The sequence below is a fragment of the Styela clava genome, chromosome 13 (assembly GCF_964204865.1).
Source record: "Styela clava chromosome 13, kaStyClav1.hap1.2, whole genome shotgun sequence".
Lineage (NCBI taxonomy): Eukaryota > Metazoa > Chordata > Ascidiacea > Stolidobranchia > Styelidae > Styela > Styela clava.
Genome location: NC_135262.1, coordinates 5,701,732 through 5,718,959, shown reverse-complemented (window position 1 = coordinate 5,718,959; position 17,228 = coordinate 5,701,732). Strand labels below are relative to the sequence as shown.

General features: G+C 34.8%; 2 protein-coding genes across 2 annotated transcripts; both read left to right on the top strand.

The window, feature by feature from the left end:
- Nucleotides 1-305: 305 nt before the first annotated feature.
- On the top strand, nt 306-1,202 carry LOC120333222 (ATP synthase F(1) complex subunit delta, mitochondrial-like). Its single transcript, XM_039400588.2, has one exon. The coding sequence runs from the start codon at nt 370-372 to the stop codon at nt 883-885; it is 516 nt and encodes a 171-aa protein (XP_039256522.1). The 5' UTR covers nt 306-369; the 3' UTR covers nt 886-1,202.
- On the top strand, nt 1,185-17,125 carry LOC120333220 (FACT complex subunit SPT16-like). The gene is made up of 24 exons (XM_078119036.1): nt 1,185-1,307; nt 1,538-1,636; nt 1,762-1,845; nt 1,950-2,093; nt 2,639-2,731; nt 3,106-3,252; nt 3,688-3,839; nt 4,186-4,358; nt 4,929-5,093; nt 5,410-5,588; nt 6,192-6,284; nt 7,274-7,389; nt 7,831-7,987; nt 8,070-8,134; nt 8,812-8,874; nt 9,162-9,297; nt 10,210-10,336; nt 11,006-11,124; nt 11,647-11,772; nt 12,037-12,225; nt 13,270-13,439; nt 14,339-14,468; nt 15,202-15,400; nt 16,382-17,125. The coding sequence occupies exons 1-24, from the start codon at nt 1,242-1,244 to the stop codon at nt 16,480-16,482; spliced, it is 3,093 nt and encodes a 1,030-aa protein (XP_077975162.1). The 5' UTR covers nt 1,185-1,241; the 3' UTR covers nt 16,483-17,125.
- Nucleotides 17,126-17,228: the final 103 nt, after the last annotated feature.

The following is a 17,228-nucleotide window of genomic DNA, read 5'->3' as shown; positions in this document are numbered from 1 at the left end:
CGCTCTTATTCCATAGTGACACCTTGTGTCCCATCACTGATTAATTAATAACTCTCTAATTATACGGCATAATTCGCCCGAAATCAATAGGCTTCTGGTCCGAGATATGATGAATGCACATGCAAAATCTGGAGCAGATTCAATCTCGCTTTCGTGAGATATGGCGTGCATCTAACATACAGACAAATACCTATCGACATACTTACCGATTAAAATCAATAAGTAATGATGCATCTAATTATCGGGTATAATATAATTTTCGATAATATAATTTATCATTAAAGTTAAATGGGAGTGTAGATAATGCTTCTAAAATCTTGCTTTAGATTTATTAGTATAGTTTCGTCAAGCTATAAAAAATAAGGAACTATGGCGTCTCTTGCTGCCCGTGTTTTTTGCCGCACTGGACTTGTAGCTCGACGTTTGGTGGCTCAGAGCACAAGAACTTACGCAGATGCTGCACCGGCTGTTGCACAATCAGAGGATATGGTTTTTACGTTTGCATCTCCAGTAGAGGCCTTCTACAATGAAAGCACTGATGTGAAACAAGCTGATGTACCCACCGGGGCTGGGGTCATTGGTATTCTAGCAAAGCACGTTCCTATTTTCGGAGTACTTAAACCCGGTGTTCTAACCGTATTCGAAAAAGATGGAAAATCAAATAAGTTTTTCGTCAGTAGCGGATCTTTTACGGTGAACGAAGATTCTACGGTTCAAATAGCCGCAGAAGAGGCCGTAGCTTTGGATCAACTAGATGTCAATGCCGCAAAAACAAATTTAACAAAAGCTCAAGCGGAATTATCGTCAGCAACAACGGATATTGAAAAGGCTGAAGCGCAGGTGGCAATAGACTGCAACGAAGCCATCATCAGTGCCGCGTCATAGAGACTTATTCTGTTGAAATTCAAAATTTTATGGCTTGATTTATGTTATATTAATCCATTGGTGTATCTGTTTGGACTATCTTTATGACAATGAAATTCCATTTCAATATCCTTTTGTGTTTATTTATTCTGTTCTGACTTATGTCTAACCATACATAGACTAGGTAAAATTGGAAATTTCAATTCGAAAATTGCAACTGAATAATTTAATTATCTAATTATAGTATTTAAGAATGACTATCTGAATTGCTTAGAATTATTTTTTCTGAAAATATCTTATTCCAATATAACATGAATCACAAGTGTTTCTGTTTCTAGCATAGAACCAACTAATGCTAATAATCTAAATTCATCATCATGTCTGTTTCCTTGGATATAGAAGCTTTTTATCGTCGTCTCAAGAAAATATATACTGCTTGGAAGGTAGGGATTATGCTTAAAATTTCATTTAGAAAAATTCAAACGTTTTTGATCGCATGCATCCATTTTGTTATTGTTTATGAATGATTTGTATCGGTATATACTCAAAAACGCATTTTGTGTTTCCCAATTGAAATTTTATAAATTGGATTTGATCGGTATGTTATATTTCATAATATTTACCGTACATATATTTTCAAAATGCTAACAAGCTGAAGACTTTTTGAATATAGGATGCTAGTGGAGATGACGGATTCTCTAAATCAGATGCTGTTGTCGTGGCGATGGGAAGTGATGAAGATGTTGTTTACTCAAAATCTACAGCTATCCAGGTCATATCTCAATTTTGATTTTCAAAATCTTAATAGCTGAATCACTAGCAAATTGTTGTTGCTTAAATCAGACTGCCATTACTGCAGGCATAGCTTTATTAAGATATTTTATATGCTTTTTTTAGACATGGTTGTTTGGATACGAGCTAACTGATGTGATCTTGGCTTTCTGTGAGAATAGCATATCGTTCATGGCAAGTAAAAAGAAAGTAAGAGTTTTTTGTTTGTTTTATATTCATTATATTTAGAAATGCTTATGTTGAAATATTTTTGATTTTTTGTCTTTTGTTTGAGAAACATTCTTTTTGTTCAGATTGAGTTTTTGAAACCAGCGGCAAATACAAAGAACAATGAAAATGCGAATGGAATTCCTGAAATCAACTTAATTCAGAGGGAGAAAGATAACAACACTGAAAACTTCCAAAAAATCATTCAGTTCTTAAAGTCGAGCAAAAATGTAGGTTCATAGTCACAGTCAAGTATATTTTTTCCAACCAGTAATATAATATACAGATACAAATGCAAAAAATATGCAAAAAAGTAAAGACCATAATTTTACTGGGGAATGGAAGCCGCGGCGAACCAAAGTCGGTTATCGAGCAGCGGTACCCAATGTTCTGCTATCTAATTAAGATTTAGAAGATCAATATATTATGTTTTGGCGAGAAGTTCTTGTTAGATTTTTATTCCATGTTTAAAATCATTATTTCTTGAAAGCTTTTCTCTATTGTTATTTATTCCAGACATTGAAACATCCATATAGTATGACAAATTAATAAATGTAACAAACCAGTAACTAGCAATAAACGATTAAATAGTGTATGAAATTAATAAAATATTCAGACCATACAACATAGAAGAACATAAAATAATGAAATAAACTCACCTAGATCTGTCTATTAGACCTACCTTATTTGTGCTATTTTATGGTTAATAACTTTATATGCTTTCACGGGTTCTTGAAATGAAGCTTATACTCAAACTAATTTTTCTTCATTACAGGGTAAAACAATAGGAGTTTTTGCAAAAGATAAATTCTCGTCCAAATTTATTGATGCATGGAATGAAGTGTTGAAAAAGTCTAACTTGAATAAGGTATGTCACAGGAATGCTCCTTTTTTGTTATTTTACTCTAATTTTCTACAGTATTTTTTTCTTCAAATATAATTCAGATATAGGCTATTACTTTTATTAATTCTCTGGCATTTTATTTTTAAAAATTTACAAGTTTTGTACTGAGAAATCAATTATATGGCTGAGCTACTATTTTTATATGTATACTGTTTATATACTTGTTTCTTGAAGATATTTTATTCATTTCTATCTGTATTTCTTCATGTTTTATATATATACAGGGTGAGGCAAAAAAAAAAACTGTAAAACAGTTTACCAATGTGGAATCATAACTTGATAAAAGTCTGTCTCTGTCTGTGAGTCTCATCAATATTACTTCACCTTCATAATTTTAGATTGATGTATCAGCAAATGTGGCATCAATAATGGCAGTCAAAGAAGAATCGGAATTGAATCTACTGAGAAAAGCATCAGGAATAACCTTGGAAGTTTATAGCAAAGTTTTCAAAGAATATATGAAAGATGTTATAGATGCTGATAGGGTTCGTACCGTGTTCAAGTTGATTTATTCACGAAAAACTCTGCATACATAATGTTCCAAGAGAATTAATCTTTGCTATGTTAAGGTTTTTCTATGTTCTGTCCAGATGATTATTGATGTTTAAGAAGGACTTCTTTGGAATTAAGATATGGTGTTGGTACAGTGAAACCATGATAACAAATTGGCGAGATCTCATTTCACGCATATGGAATGAGATTGTATTCACCTGTCGCTATAAACTCCTGACTTTATCTTATTCAAGCATCCTTGTAACACGAGTCAAATAACAGATCCTGCAGAACATAAAACGTAAAACGAAGGATGGGCAGTTTATCGCACAACCCCCTGCGCATTTCAAAACATGATATTTGTCTCTACACTCTAGCCATCTCTTTAAGAATCAACCAAGATGACTATACTTATGCTAATTTTCCAGAGAGTTAAGCATTTCAAAGTAGCGGAATACGTTGAAAAATCTCTTGAGGACAAACAGTATCTACGTGGAGCAGATCCAACTTATGTGGAGTCTTGTTATCCCCCCATCGTACAGAGTGGCAGCAACTGCAACCTAAAGTTCAGTGTTACTAGGTAAGTTGGCCAGTTGTTCGTTTTCGAAAGCATGGGCTTGATGGTGGAGGAAGCCGTATCTGACCAGCGGTTACGTGAACCACCCTATGTCGGCGAGAAGTCAAGCAATCCTCTCGCACATAACTATCCCCGCATGAGATTCGAACCTGCGCACTCACACAGGGTAACAAAAGGTGAGGTGGCGAGCGTATTCCTATTGCTTAGCACGATGCAACACACCGCCGAGCCAAACAAAGATCAATTAGATATCAGTGGTTGTACAGTGCCTTGTTTGGAGCAAAAAGCATTATCATCTGTTTTATGAAATATGTATGTGTAATCTGTATCATCCTGATATTTTACTCAGTGACAAGAATACCCTTCAGTTTGGTGTGATCATCTGTATGCTCGGAGTCCGATATCGTTCCTATTGTTCCAATGTTGTTCGGACATTGATGGTCAATCCGACAGAAAAAATGCAAGAAATTTATACTTTTCTACTCAATATGGAAGAAGTTATTTTTGAAAAATTGCAGCATGGTGAGTTGGAGCTGAAATCTGGGTATTCACGTAGTATGTGTACCAGGTTAGGCCATAATTTCATTCCGATTTTCCTTATTCTAGTTCCATTACGAGGTTGGGATTTGGTGTAATTCTTGATTCGGTTTTGATACCACTATTTTTTTGTTTCTTTTTGAAATTTTTTTTTATTAATAAACCAACTGTTAAAAATTTGAGGTTAGGTACTCTGAAAAACAAGGTAATTTATCTAATATGGTTTTAATTGATAAAATTCTCAAATATTGAGGTACTGTTCAAGTACTGATATAATTTATATATAGTTATATTGGTACTCCCGTAGTATGTGAACCAAGATGGCGGACACCAGAACCAGTATGTGTACCAGGTTAGGCCATAATTTCAGGTACAAATACTACGAGAGTCACTTGGCCAGTCCCCGAACTCGTAATAGAACTAAAATGAGGAAAATTGGAATAAAATTATGGCCTAACCATAACCTGGTACACATACTATGTTCAGGTGCCCGCCATCTTGATTCACATTGGCCTACTAGATGAGCGCCCATATCTTTGTTTTTTATTTACTCAGGTACTCCTTTGTGTGATGTTTATAATGAGGTGATAAAACGTACAAAATCTGAGAAACCAGAACTTGTGAATTCTTTCACCAGAAGTTTTGGATTTTGTTGCGGAATTGAATTCAGAGAAAGTACTTATGTGATCAATGGGAAAAATCAAATCAAGGCTAGGAAAGGTAAATTTTAATTCCTTTTAGTAAAGCAGGCTAATATTCGAGTAGCCCTACATTAAACATCGATTATTACTGGTAGCATCGAAACTTGGAGCACTTCAAGTCATTTGGTCCGGAAAATAGCAATTATTTTGATTGTAGAATTGTCCATTCATAAAGGATTTTGTTTGATATTTAGATTTAATATTCATTCTCATACAATTTTCTATCATTTTTTTTTTACCGAATTTAGTTAGTCTGAAACAAGCAATCTATTTTAAAGATTTGTTGAGGTGTCAATTAATTACCCAGTTATTATTCAAAATATCCTCTTTCACAGGAATGGTCTTCAATATAAACATTGGAATTTCGAATTTGGTGAATGACGAAGCGAAAGAAGATTCTGAAAAAAAATATGCTCTCTTCATCGGAGATACCGTTGTTGTCAATGATGGTGCTCCTGCTACTAATTTAACGAAAGATAAAAAGAGAGCGAAAAATATCTCGATTTTTTTGAAAGTGAGTCAAAAATTCCTGTCAAAATATAAATGACTGTATGATCACTGCAGTCACAGTGGTTTCCAACCCATTTTCGATATATAGCCTATGAAATGCTTGATTCTTGCTCAGTATGCATGGTGGTATTAGCAATTTGCACTCAAGCCTTTGAATATTTTTTATTGTGTGCCTAAATATGTATTACGATGGCACTAAATTACTTATATTTAGTGATACTACACCAAATACAAATTAAAATTTATTTTTTTCTCAAACAGTAAAATTACTCTCTGGGGAGGAATTCTTCCTTTGTTGGGAAATGTTGGATGACTGACTGGTCGTTTTCATTATTCCTAAATTGATATGCTTTTCATAGCAATAATAAAATTCACCCAATAAGTATCACATACAAAACGTCTTGCATATCCAGCTTTCGCCTAACGATAAAATTGAAAATATTTTGGCTGGAATCGATGTTATTCTATTATCAATTGTTGAGATCTTCTGAATAGTTGATATTTGTTAAGGATATTTACACTTTATTTTTGTTGTATTACTTGTTATTTTTTTTCAACTCCTTACAATATCTATGTTCCCCTATCCTTCAAACGTTTCCTGTTTTAGGATGAAAGCGAGGAAGAAAGCGAAGAAGAACAACAACCTGCTGAGTTATTGGGGAGAGGAGCAAGGAACGCAGTTCTGAAGGAGAAAACAAGGGTAATTGTACACTTATTGAAAAAAAAGTATGGGGTTGCGACTTTTTGGAAACTAGAACTAGAAATCCCCATACTTTTGACTAGTCTGCGAAAAACCTGACATTCAATGCTCGCATTTAGTCAATCAGCTAAGTCACACGATTTGTAGGGACATTATTGTAATACTTCACCATACGAATAGTAGGTTAAAATGCTAAGCTACGGCAAGTTTAGCATCTTAAAGTCTGATCGAATGATGCAATAGGTGTTAGTATTATCATAATTTTTGGTCTAAGAACTGTACTAACTGACTACTGTATTTTTATTAAACGGATAATTGGGATTTTGGTAATTCGATTTAGGGGAAACGATATTAAAAAGTGTAGGAACCACTAGCCTGGGGCATCCGTTGGCATCTCAGACAGGTAATGTCAAGCCAGAAAAGTTTCGGTCTTTCCACCTAGGAATGACTGCATGAACAGATCCATGTTTGAAGTGACAGGCATTTTTTATACTAATTTTTTTGGAATGAAGGTATTGTTCAAGCAACCATGAGCTAATTACACAGTTAGGTCATCTAAATCAGAGTTTCCCAAACTTTTTGGCTGCGGACTCCTTTTTTTGTTAATCTTATTTTTGACGGACTCCCAATTCTCAACCTGTACAATACTTTGTCATCATATTGGTGAAAGCTGAAAATGCTGCCTCACACATGTCTGCATGTAGGTTGTCGCAAAAGGCAATGAAGTTTTAATTGCCATTTCTGACAGCAATTGATTCACAATTCGTCCGCAGCGCTCAATCAAAATGACACATTGAAATCAATCATTTAATATCGACCAGATTCATTTCATATCGTCACGACCCCTGGTGCAGTCATCACTGTGGACCCCAGTTTGGAAGACCCAGATTTAAGTTCTTCTCGTCTCGGATAAACATCTAATAATCACACTCGATCGGCAATTATTGTTAAATTTTCATCTAAACATAACGCGACATAACTTTTTCCAGCAAGAACAAACTCTGGAAGAGAAACGTCGATCTCATCAGAAAGAATTATCGAATCAGTTGAATAACGAAGCAAAGAAGAGAATGATGGATAACAAGGAAGACGTACAATCCTCACGGTATATGTTAAATTGACTCTGCTTCTGATTTCATAACTTCGAATCCACGAAAAAAACTGGTGTGGGTGTTTGAAAGTCGTTTTTTGTCTGACTTTTGTCTTAAAATTCCGACTTCAGGAGCAAATGATAATTCCATAAAAGTGGATCTCTCATTTGCTTTGTGTAACTCGCTATTCATTGCAACTAATGTAAGTTGTAACGATTGTTACAACAAACTTCCAACACTTATTGGAGAAAGGAGAGTTTGTTAGAAGGCTATTACTTTTCTTTTCTTCAATTTTCTATGAAAAACTATTTTTCACCTAAAATTTTATGATTTTATTTTATTGGAACATTTTGAGTATTACCTCTGACATTAGCATCCATTTATATGAGCATTACTATCCTGTATTTTGTCTTTTTCTTCCATTTATGTTATATTTTAAACTTTTTTGTTTTCAGGTCTAAAAAATCCAATGTCTCTTACAAGTCTTCTTCCTTGTTGCCTTTCAAAGAACCAGACATTCATGATCTGAAAATCTTCATCGATAAAAAATATGAGACCGTAGTACTGCCTATTTTTGGTCTCCCTACGCCATATCACATTTCTACTGTAAAGGTATGAGTAACTAGTGCTTTGTCTTAGATTTTTTTCACAATAGTTAGAATCTTTTTTCTCAAAATCTTTTATTTTTTGGCAGAATATCAGTATGAGCACAGAAGGTGATTATTCATACCTGAGAATCAACTTTTTCTGCCCAGGAAGGTTAGTTTTTTTAATTTTTTTTTCCAATATTAATTTGTAGTGATTGCATTGGAAATAATTCTAATTGTGTCTTTTGTGTGTAAATCTTTATCACAGAATCATCGTAGGTGGGGTGTGTGCCCCAGTGTTAGGGGGGGCTCTATTTCTGACATAGGCAAACTACGTCCTGCGGACCAAATCTGGCCTGATGCTGCCACAATCAAACTTGATCCAGATTTTGATGTTTTACCCAAAATATAGCAGCTCAATAAATTGGTTGAGATTGCGATTTAATCTAGTTCTCGCACGAGGCCTATTGTTTTTGTAACATTGCAAATATTGTTCATAAAATGTATCTTTTACGCCACACTTACATGGCCTGCCAGTCTAGTTAGGCAAAATTTTTGGCCCCTGGTCCAGAAACCTTGCCCTCCCCTGCTCTATTCATTGACTTAACGAAGGGTCGAAGATATCAAAAAATTAACTTGGACTTGCCATTTGCCATCAACTAACTGCCAGTGAGACTCAACTCAGTAATTCATTCGGACTTGACTCAAGATTTTAATGACCCGTGATTTGACTTGCATCTCAGTTTTAGGAACTTCTACCCAACATAGTGTGCCACATATTCTTGTCTTGCAACCTTTTGTACTGCACATGCTATAATTTAATCAAAAAAAAATTCTGTCGTTTTTCAGTGGGATTGGACGAGTCGACAACCAGGCTTATGCAAACAATGACTCAACATTTGTTAAAGAATTGTAAGATATTTTCTAAGGATTATTTATACACACATTCAAATCAACTCAGATTTGAAATGCATTTGAATCTGGGTTGAAAATTTTCTCTCCAGCATTGAATTCCCAGAGAAATCATATTTTCATAATAAAACTTTGATTGTTGGCGTTGCAATCCATTTTAATATAATAGACTTTTAGGAAGACTTTTTTGAGTTTATATAGAAAAGTTTGACTTCAATAATCACCAATAAAAGTCTGAGTTCAAGGAATCCCAAATTCTGACTGCAGGCATCATTTTTATTATTCAGAACATATCGAGCTCTTGCTGGGAAAGTTCCAGGTAAGGCTGAACCACCTGCTGCTAATCTACAACTGGCATTCCGACAAATTAAAGACGTTCAGAAGAAATTTAAAACAAGGGAAGCAGAAGAGAAAGAAAGAGAGGTATGACTTTTATTATTATATTTTTTCATGGAATTCTTTCTTGTCAGTGGTTTTCAGACGGTGGGGCGCAGACAATTTTTGAGGAGGTATAAACTAAAAATATTTGTTAGATTCGATCTTGTCGCCTTATTTTAGATATTTATCTTCCATCTGTATTTTCATCATATTTTTTAAATAAAACATACTTTCGCTTTACTATCTGTTATTTGTAGCTTATTGTTAGCTAGTTATTTTTGAGGTGGGGCGCTGGACTTGACAAATTTTAAAAAGCGGATTAAAAAGTTTGAGAACCACTGCTATAGAATGAAGTTGAATGCGCTCGCACACCGACAAAAGCGATTTATATAGTAAAATTTGGCCCAAGCTGTCGGAGCCATTGAACTAACTGAAAGTTATCAAAACACTGAATCAGAATCTTGACTTTTAGCTAATAAATACAAAATTGATATAATAATAAAATCTCAAAACTACAACTAGTGTTTGGAAGGTTTGAGTCATTAACTCAACTTGAGTAGGACTCACCATTTATGCTCTTTCTAAATGACCTGTACTCAACATCAGCTAACCTTGACATGGGCAAACTACAGCCTGCGGGCGAACTAGGGCCCGTTGGGTAATTCAATCTGGCCCACCTGATGCTGGCACAACCTAACTAAAACCAAATTTTGATGTTTTACCAAAAAAATAGCTGAAGGAATTTGTTGAAATCACGAATGAATTTAGTTTCGGCACGAGGCTTATTGTTTTCCACATTTGCTTTTGTAACACTGTAAATATTGTTTATAAAATGCAACTTTTATGTCACATATACATAGCCTGCCAAGTCTAGATGGGCAAAATTTATGGCCCTCGTTCAAAAACCTTGCCCACCTCTGAGCTCGGGAAAAACTAGAAAACTTTTTCGTTTTTCAGGGCATCGTCAAGCAAGACAAACTCGTTATTAATCCAAACAAGAACAATCCAAAATTAAAAGACTTGTACATTCGACCTAACATTGCTCACAGAAGAATGCAAGGCCACCTGGAAGCACACACTAATGGCAAGTAACCAAAATTTTACTGTTAGCGTAAAGTTTACAAATAAATAATAATAGTATTACTGGCTCCTGCTTCATATATGTAGCAAAATCACTAATCAATTTAAATTTATAATGTATCAGTGTTAACATTATTATTACGAGTGGTGATTTTATATTATCTTTCTGAACGGGACTATTTTCAAGAAAACCATTATGTGACTAAAATATTTCTATCTTGGTACTCGAAAATGGGAGAAGTTGCTTGAATGAACGGCAATTTTCAACCTTTCTGTCTCCGAATTTCGCCCCGAATGTATCGTTTATTTTTTAATTTAAGGGAACACTGTTTTGAAATTTGACCTTCTTGTCCACGTATTATCGACTCATAAATTCAAATATATTTTTAATGGGCGAGGAAGATGATTGCCCATATGTCTTTCGAATAAGTACAATATCAATGTAACTTTAAGTTGGGTTACGCGAGACTAACTCCCTATTTTTCTTCTGATGATTGTTCATTTCTTGCCATTGTTGTAAACTGCTTGTCTGAGGAAGTCTGACTTTGGTTGGACGAAACATTACAGAAATATATTTGTGTTAGACTCTTAAATTGGATATTAATATCAATGTTGCAATATCATAAAGAAACACTGCCAGTACAAAATTGAATCATTTAATTACTGTTTTCAGGTTTCCGATACACCTCTGTGCGTGGAGACAAAGTTGACATTTTGTACAATAATATAAAGCATGCAATATTTCAACCTTGTGATCGTGAGATGATTATCGTGCTGCATTTTCATCTGAAGGTTTGACAATTTTTTAATGCTGTCTCCCAGATTTTATCCAGGCCAAAATTTGGAATTTCGAGCAAAACTTGATTATCTTACCGGGGCTTTGGAGTACGAGTTTGGCATGTTTTTATCTGGGGCTTGGTTGTATTTTCAGATTCTTTGGGAGTCAGAGTCAAAATTTTGAATACCCCAAAATCGGGATTCCAAACTTTTCATATTGATGATTGCGTCAAAATTTTTGTAAAGAAACTCGAAATAAATTACTCTAAATTATTAAGCTTTCCTAACAGTTTATTAAAGAAGGCTTGCATCCTCAAATTTTTATTTCCTGCCGAGTTTGGAGTTGAAATTTATGCCAACCTGTAGCCAGAGGCATAGTCGAAAATTTTATCAACTAAAATTGCACAGCCCCGATTTAGACTTCCCCAACTAATTGAAAATGGGAAGGAACATTGTCTTAACACAAATGAAGCATAACACCTAACAAGCATTATCAGTCATGATCTCATTCTATTAAACTTATGTACATTTCAATAGAACGCAATCATGTTTGGCAAGAAAAGACATTCCGACGTTCAATTTTACACCGAGGTTGGAGAAATAACAACGGATCTTGGAAAACTACAACACATGAGAGACAGAGACGATCTTTATGCTGAACAGGTCAGTATCGACTAAATATTACTTGAAAATAATAGTGTTCCTTAGAGAATATTTGATTATCAATCATGCTGACAAACCTAGTAAGGGATCTTGCAATCATGCCATTAACTTAATTTAATAATAATTTTTAATACAGTATATCTTTCTATATCGAATTGGCATATTGTGTAGTATCTTGCTCAGATTAAAAACCTTGGTAATTGTGAAGTACATGAGGTACATATTTTTCCTCTCAAAATTTGTAACAGATTGTTATTATTTTAGGCTGAAAGAGAGCTCAGGCACAAACTTAACACAGGATTCAAGAGTTTCATCGACAAAGTTGAGACAATCTCACGTGGTGAAGTCGAGTTTGATTCTCCATTCAGAGAATTGTCATTCTTCGGAGTTCCTTTCCGAAGTACATGTATGGTTCAACCTACTTCTACTGCACTAATCAATTGTGTTGAATGGGTAAGTGAATACATTTTCGTGTTTTGTAGGGTATTTGACAGCAAAAAATTGTTTACATTTAAACTCAAGCTGGATGAACTCCTCAGAAAGCATTAAGTTCTACTACGTGCTCTTAACAGACCATTTGAGAAATCTTGTATACCCCTGAGTTTTTATTATTGGACACGTTTAATGGACACAACGATCGTTTTGTTGTTATGTTGTTCTTTGACACTTTTCGGACACCTAGTGGAAATATTAAAAAAACGCTTTTCTCTTTGATCACTGGACCAATTGCTTTGAAATTTTTAGTGGTTGAAGATGAAATTTTTCACCAGAAGGCTATTACTTTTATTTATTTCAAATATTTCTGTTAGCTCTGTGAGATTTGTTTTTGTTTGCTATGACGTCACCGAACGTTGTGTGGACATCGGAGGCCATTTTGTGTCCTACTGCACTGCTTCGCTTGGTGTGAATATATTTGTAGACTGTGATCTGACGGTACGGTAAACCGTACTGTACTGCGAACAGACGTGTATTAGACGTCCATATATTTGGGCGTAGCTCTCTTGTTAAAATTTGATTTCTTGGGAGTTCGGAAGCTTAGCTTAGTCGAATTTTTTTTATAACTCTAAATTAGAGTGAAAATTTCTCTAAACCTGTAGTCAGAGATAAACGATTTATAATATTCTGGGTAAGATGGTGTAAAGGAATTGATTTAAATACAAATCCATTGGACTTGGCGAATTTTGACGAAAACTGAATATAAATTATATAATATACATTATGTATATGAATTTGGGCGCTCCAGAAGTGTGTGTACCAATATGTAGGTAACTAAGTTTGTTCGCCTACTTTACATCAAGTTGTGTAAAGGAACTGAATCCTATGAGCAGGGGGTATATTCACTTGGCTCAGACAGTCCCCGAACTCGTAATATAAATAAAAAAAGGAAAATCCGAATAAAATTATGCCCTAACCCTAACCTGGTAAACACACTATTGGAGTATTTAATTTCTAATAAGATATTCAGACGAGTGTGAGACAAATATTATTATTTTACAGCCTTCCTTTGTTGTGAGTTTGGACGACATTGAACTTGTTCATTTTGAGAGAGTGCAATTCCATTTGAAGAACTTTGACATGGTCATCGTTTTCAAAGATTATAAAAGAAAAGTAGAAGTCATCAATTCCATACCAATGCAATCGCTTGATCCAATCAGAGAATGGCTAAAGTAAGTCGTGAATAAATGTTAGCGATGTTGCGAATTCTTACATACCAATCTGAAAGAACACGATTTAGGCTTTAGAAATATCTCCGAGTTTGCAGATACTTTTATCTGTACTCGACCGTACTTCCAGACCAGTGGATCTCAAAGTCACGCGGCCCATTTTTATAATTTGTCAAGTTTCGTGCCCCACCTCAAAAAAACTGGCTAACAATAGGCTACAAATAACGGATAGTAAGGTGAAAGTATATTTTATTCAAAAAACACGTTGAAAATACGAGGATGGAACGTAAATAATGAAATAGATGAAAGTTTTGAAATTTAAATATCCAAAATAAGCCAGACAAGATCAAAACTAACAAATATTTTTATTTTTAATTAGCTCCACGCCCTCTCAGAAAATTGTCTACGCCCGCCTTGACGTGTCCCACCTTTGAAAACCACTGTCCGAATCGATTCGAGTCCATATCTTTCCTCATCCCCCTTAAATAAAACTCACCCGTCAAATAACTCGTAGTTTAGTTATTATGCAACAGTAGCACAAAATATGTATTTTGATTGGGAAATTATTTATCATAGTTGAGTCTGTGTACATTAGGTGTAGAAACATCTTTATCACATTCAAAGCAGGATGTGAACTCTGTTCTTATGTTTTGCTCTCGTAAGCTAATTGAAAATGAGATTTCGTGTCACAAGAATAGTTTCTGGTTTTGTGAAGAAATTAATTATAGAAATTAATAATTATCAAAAGGTCCGATTCTCAAATTTACTATTTTTCATGCAATAATTTATGCAAATATTAGTTTGATTTGAGACAAATTATATGGCCAGATCTGGCGAAGAACATTATGGTGCCTAGGAAGATTGGAATTGTTTTGTCTGATCAAACTTTTCATTTTTGCTAGCTCATGTGACATTCGTTACACTGACGGAGTACAGTCTTTGAACTGGGCAAAAATATTGAAGACAATTGTTGATGATCCCGAAGCTTTCTTTGATCAGGGTGGATGGAGCTTCCTTGAACCTGAGAGTGACGTAAGTTGATTCTACGATAATCCATTGCTTAACACAGCGGTTCCCAAACTTGTCATTCGTTCGGCGCACTTACATGAAAAAAAATTGCTGCCTTTAAATAAAATTTTACTTTGTGGTCGTAACAGTGAGTAAACGACATAAAAAGGTAAATTTAATTTATTGATTCACATACACATTTAAAGTAAGAAACAATAAAAACAAGTACAATATATTAAATATTCAATGTTCAAGTTATGTTTAACCCAATTCTGGACATTTTCGGGGCGCACTTAGCAAATCGCCGCCTGGCGTAACGTTAACGTATTTTTTATATTTCGGAAAAGGGATATGGTAGATATCTAGTGGTTATTATACTTTTATGCTTCATGGTCTCTCAACACTAATCTGAAATAGCACCTAGTGACATTCTTCACTCATGGCCCCAAGAAACCTCCTCTGTGGCCCTTCGGAGAAAGAAGCCCAGTTTGAAAAAAAACTCAAGCTGACTCAATAATGGCTGCAGATACATTGACTTGGATGAAAGAAGATTTGAAATGAGAGAATTTAGAGTATAAAACCTTGGTCCTATGGCACCTAGAAAAATCACCCCCAATATTCGCTTTGTGGCCCTCATGGAAAGGTCGGGTTGGATAAACTCTGGGATAAATCATTAATGTTTGCAAATCCATAAGGTTGATGATAGAAGAATTTAAGGCAGAGTATTTAAACCTTGAAATTCTTTGTTTCAAACCAGGAGGATGCTGGAGATGATTCTGAAGAAGAAGAAGAGTTTGTTCCAGAGGATGGCTCTGAAGCGGAAGGATCCGAGACAGATGAAGATAGTGATGAGGATTATTCAAGTGAGGCAGAATCATCCTTTGATGAAGAATCTTTAGGAAGTGGAGAAGAAAGCGGGAAAGACTGGGATGAATTAGAAGAGGAAGCAAAACGGGGTAAGAACTTAATCATTGATGCTGTATTTTTGTTCTACTATCTTATAGATATTGTGTGGGGTTAATTTGACATTGGAATAAATTGTGGAATACTTTATTTGGAAAATGTGATTTAGGGTGAACAACATCTGATGGTCAGTCAAAAACATATGCACCATTTGAATTACCATAATATTCAATCTCTATCAATTAACAATGATTCAATCAGTAATCTTATTGAACACAAAGTGTATTTAGGAATCGTTTTGTTATTAGGTTGTTGTTAGTATTTTTCTTTATCTTTTTGTGATTTTTCGCTTCTATTACTGGACCAATTGCTTTGAAATTTAGAGTGTTTTAGTGATTAAAGATGGTTGTTGTCGCTAGAAGGCTATTACTTTTGTGCTTAAATTTCCCATGAGATCTGATATTTCATTTAAAATTTTGCTGTTTCATTTATTTTTTGATGGGGTTATGTTTTTTATGACATCGTGACTGTTGTCTTCTGTTTTGTCTGGTGGTCAGGCGAGGGTCATGAACACTGTGGTACCTGTAGTCTACTGTGACTGACTGCATAACCGTACCACTTTCTTTTGGCCTTTGTGTCCATCTATTGAGGCATCGCTTTCTTGTTTCAATTATAACTACGAAATTTTAAACCTCAAACTAAAAAAGGGTGATCACCTTCTTAAGACCAAGGTGGTTCCATTACATTTGAACCCACGTACATTTGAACCCATGACAATTGCACCTGTATGCTATTGCACCTATGGAATTTTTTTTGTTTCACGGATAGTTAAACCCATACTAACCCTAACCCATGGGTTTTAGCACCCGCATATAGATTGAACCCGTGGATATACGCATAGGTTCAAATGTACATGGGTTCAAATGTACGGTCACCGACCAAGGTATTCTGCCATATAGGGCATCTGGTTTGATACAATATTGATATTTTCTGGTTCATAATGATAACATAAATGCATCATGCTTTTGTCACAGCTGATCGAGGACAGTATGAAGAGGAGGTAGTCACAAGTTCTTCGAAAAAAAGAAAGAGGGATCATAGTGGAAGTCGAAAATCACACAAGAAGCGAAAATAAAAATTAGTTTCAGCCAATCAATGCTGAAGATGTTGGTGTTCGCTACATTAGCGAGAGTGAAATTCTGTGCTTGTATTTTTCAACACTAGGAAATTTTTTGTACCTCAGAGTTTCGCTTTTGTAAATATTTTTGTGTTTTGTATAATAGTTACGAACTTGACTGCCATAATAGACTGCTCATACCAACATGTTAAAATAACTGTCACGCACTCTCAAAGTAACTAAGTGGTAATATACTTATGGTAACTTGTGTCTATCTTTGCTAAAAGGGTCTGCTTATCTTTCTCTCCACATAGCTAATCATTTCTAGTCTGTGTTTCTTCTTTTAATAAGTTGTTCTTATCATGCTGCCAAAATATGTTCCTTTTCCGAGTCCGTACATGTCAAAACTTTGATTAGATTTGCCATTGGTTCTTTAAATTTCTGGTCTTTTTCTTCTCGGCCTATAGCAGTTGTTAGTGTTTATGTTCCAACAAGAATATTCTCAATATTATCTGTGGTCTCTACTTGTTTGATACCATTTGCTGAACATCGTAATAACTAGTTTTGTATTTTGCAATTTTCTTGATGTGGTTAAGATTTTAAGGGGGATTTTTAGCGGAACAGTAGGATAGAATCAATACAAATAAATCTTCCTAACGTTTTTGCCGTATCACCACTGAAATGAATATACATATTTGTCATGGAAAATCTAAGGTAGGTGGTGGCGAACCATATCTGGTAACCGTTCACCAATTTCCGTGTAT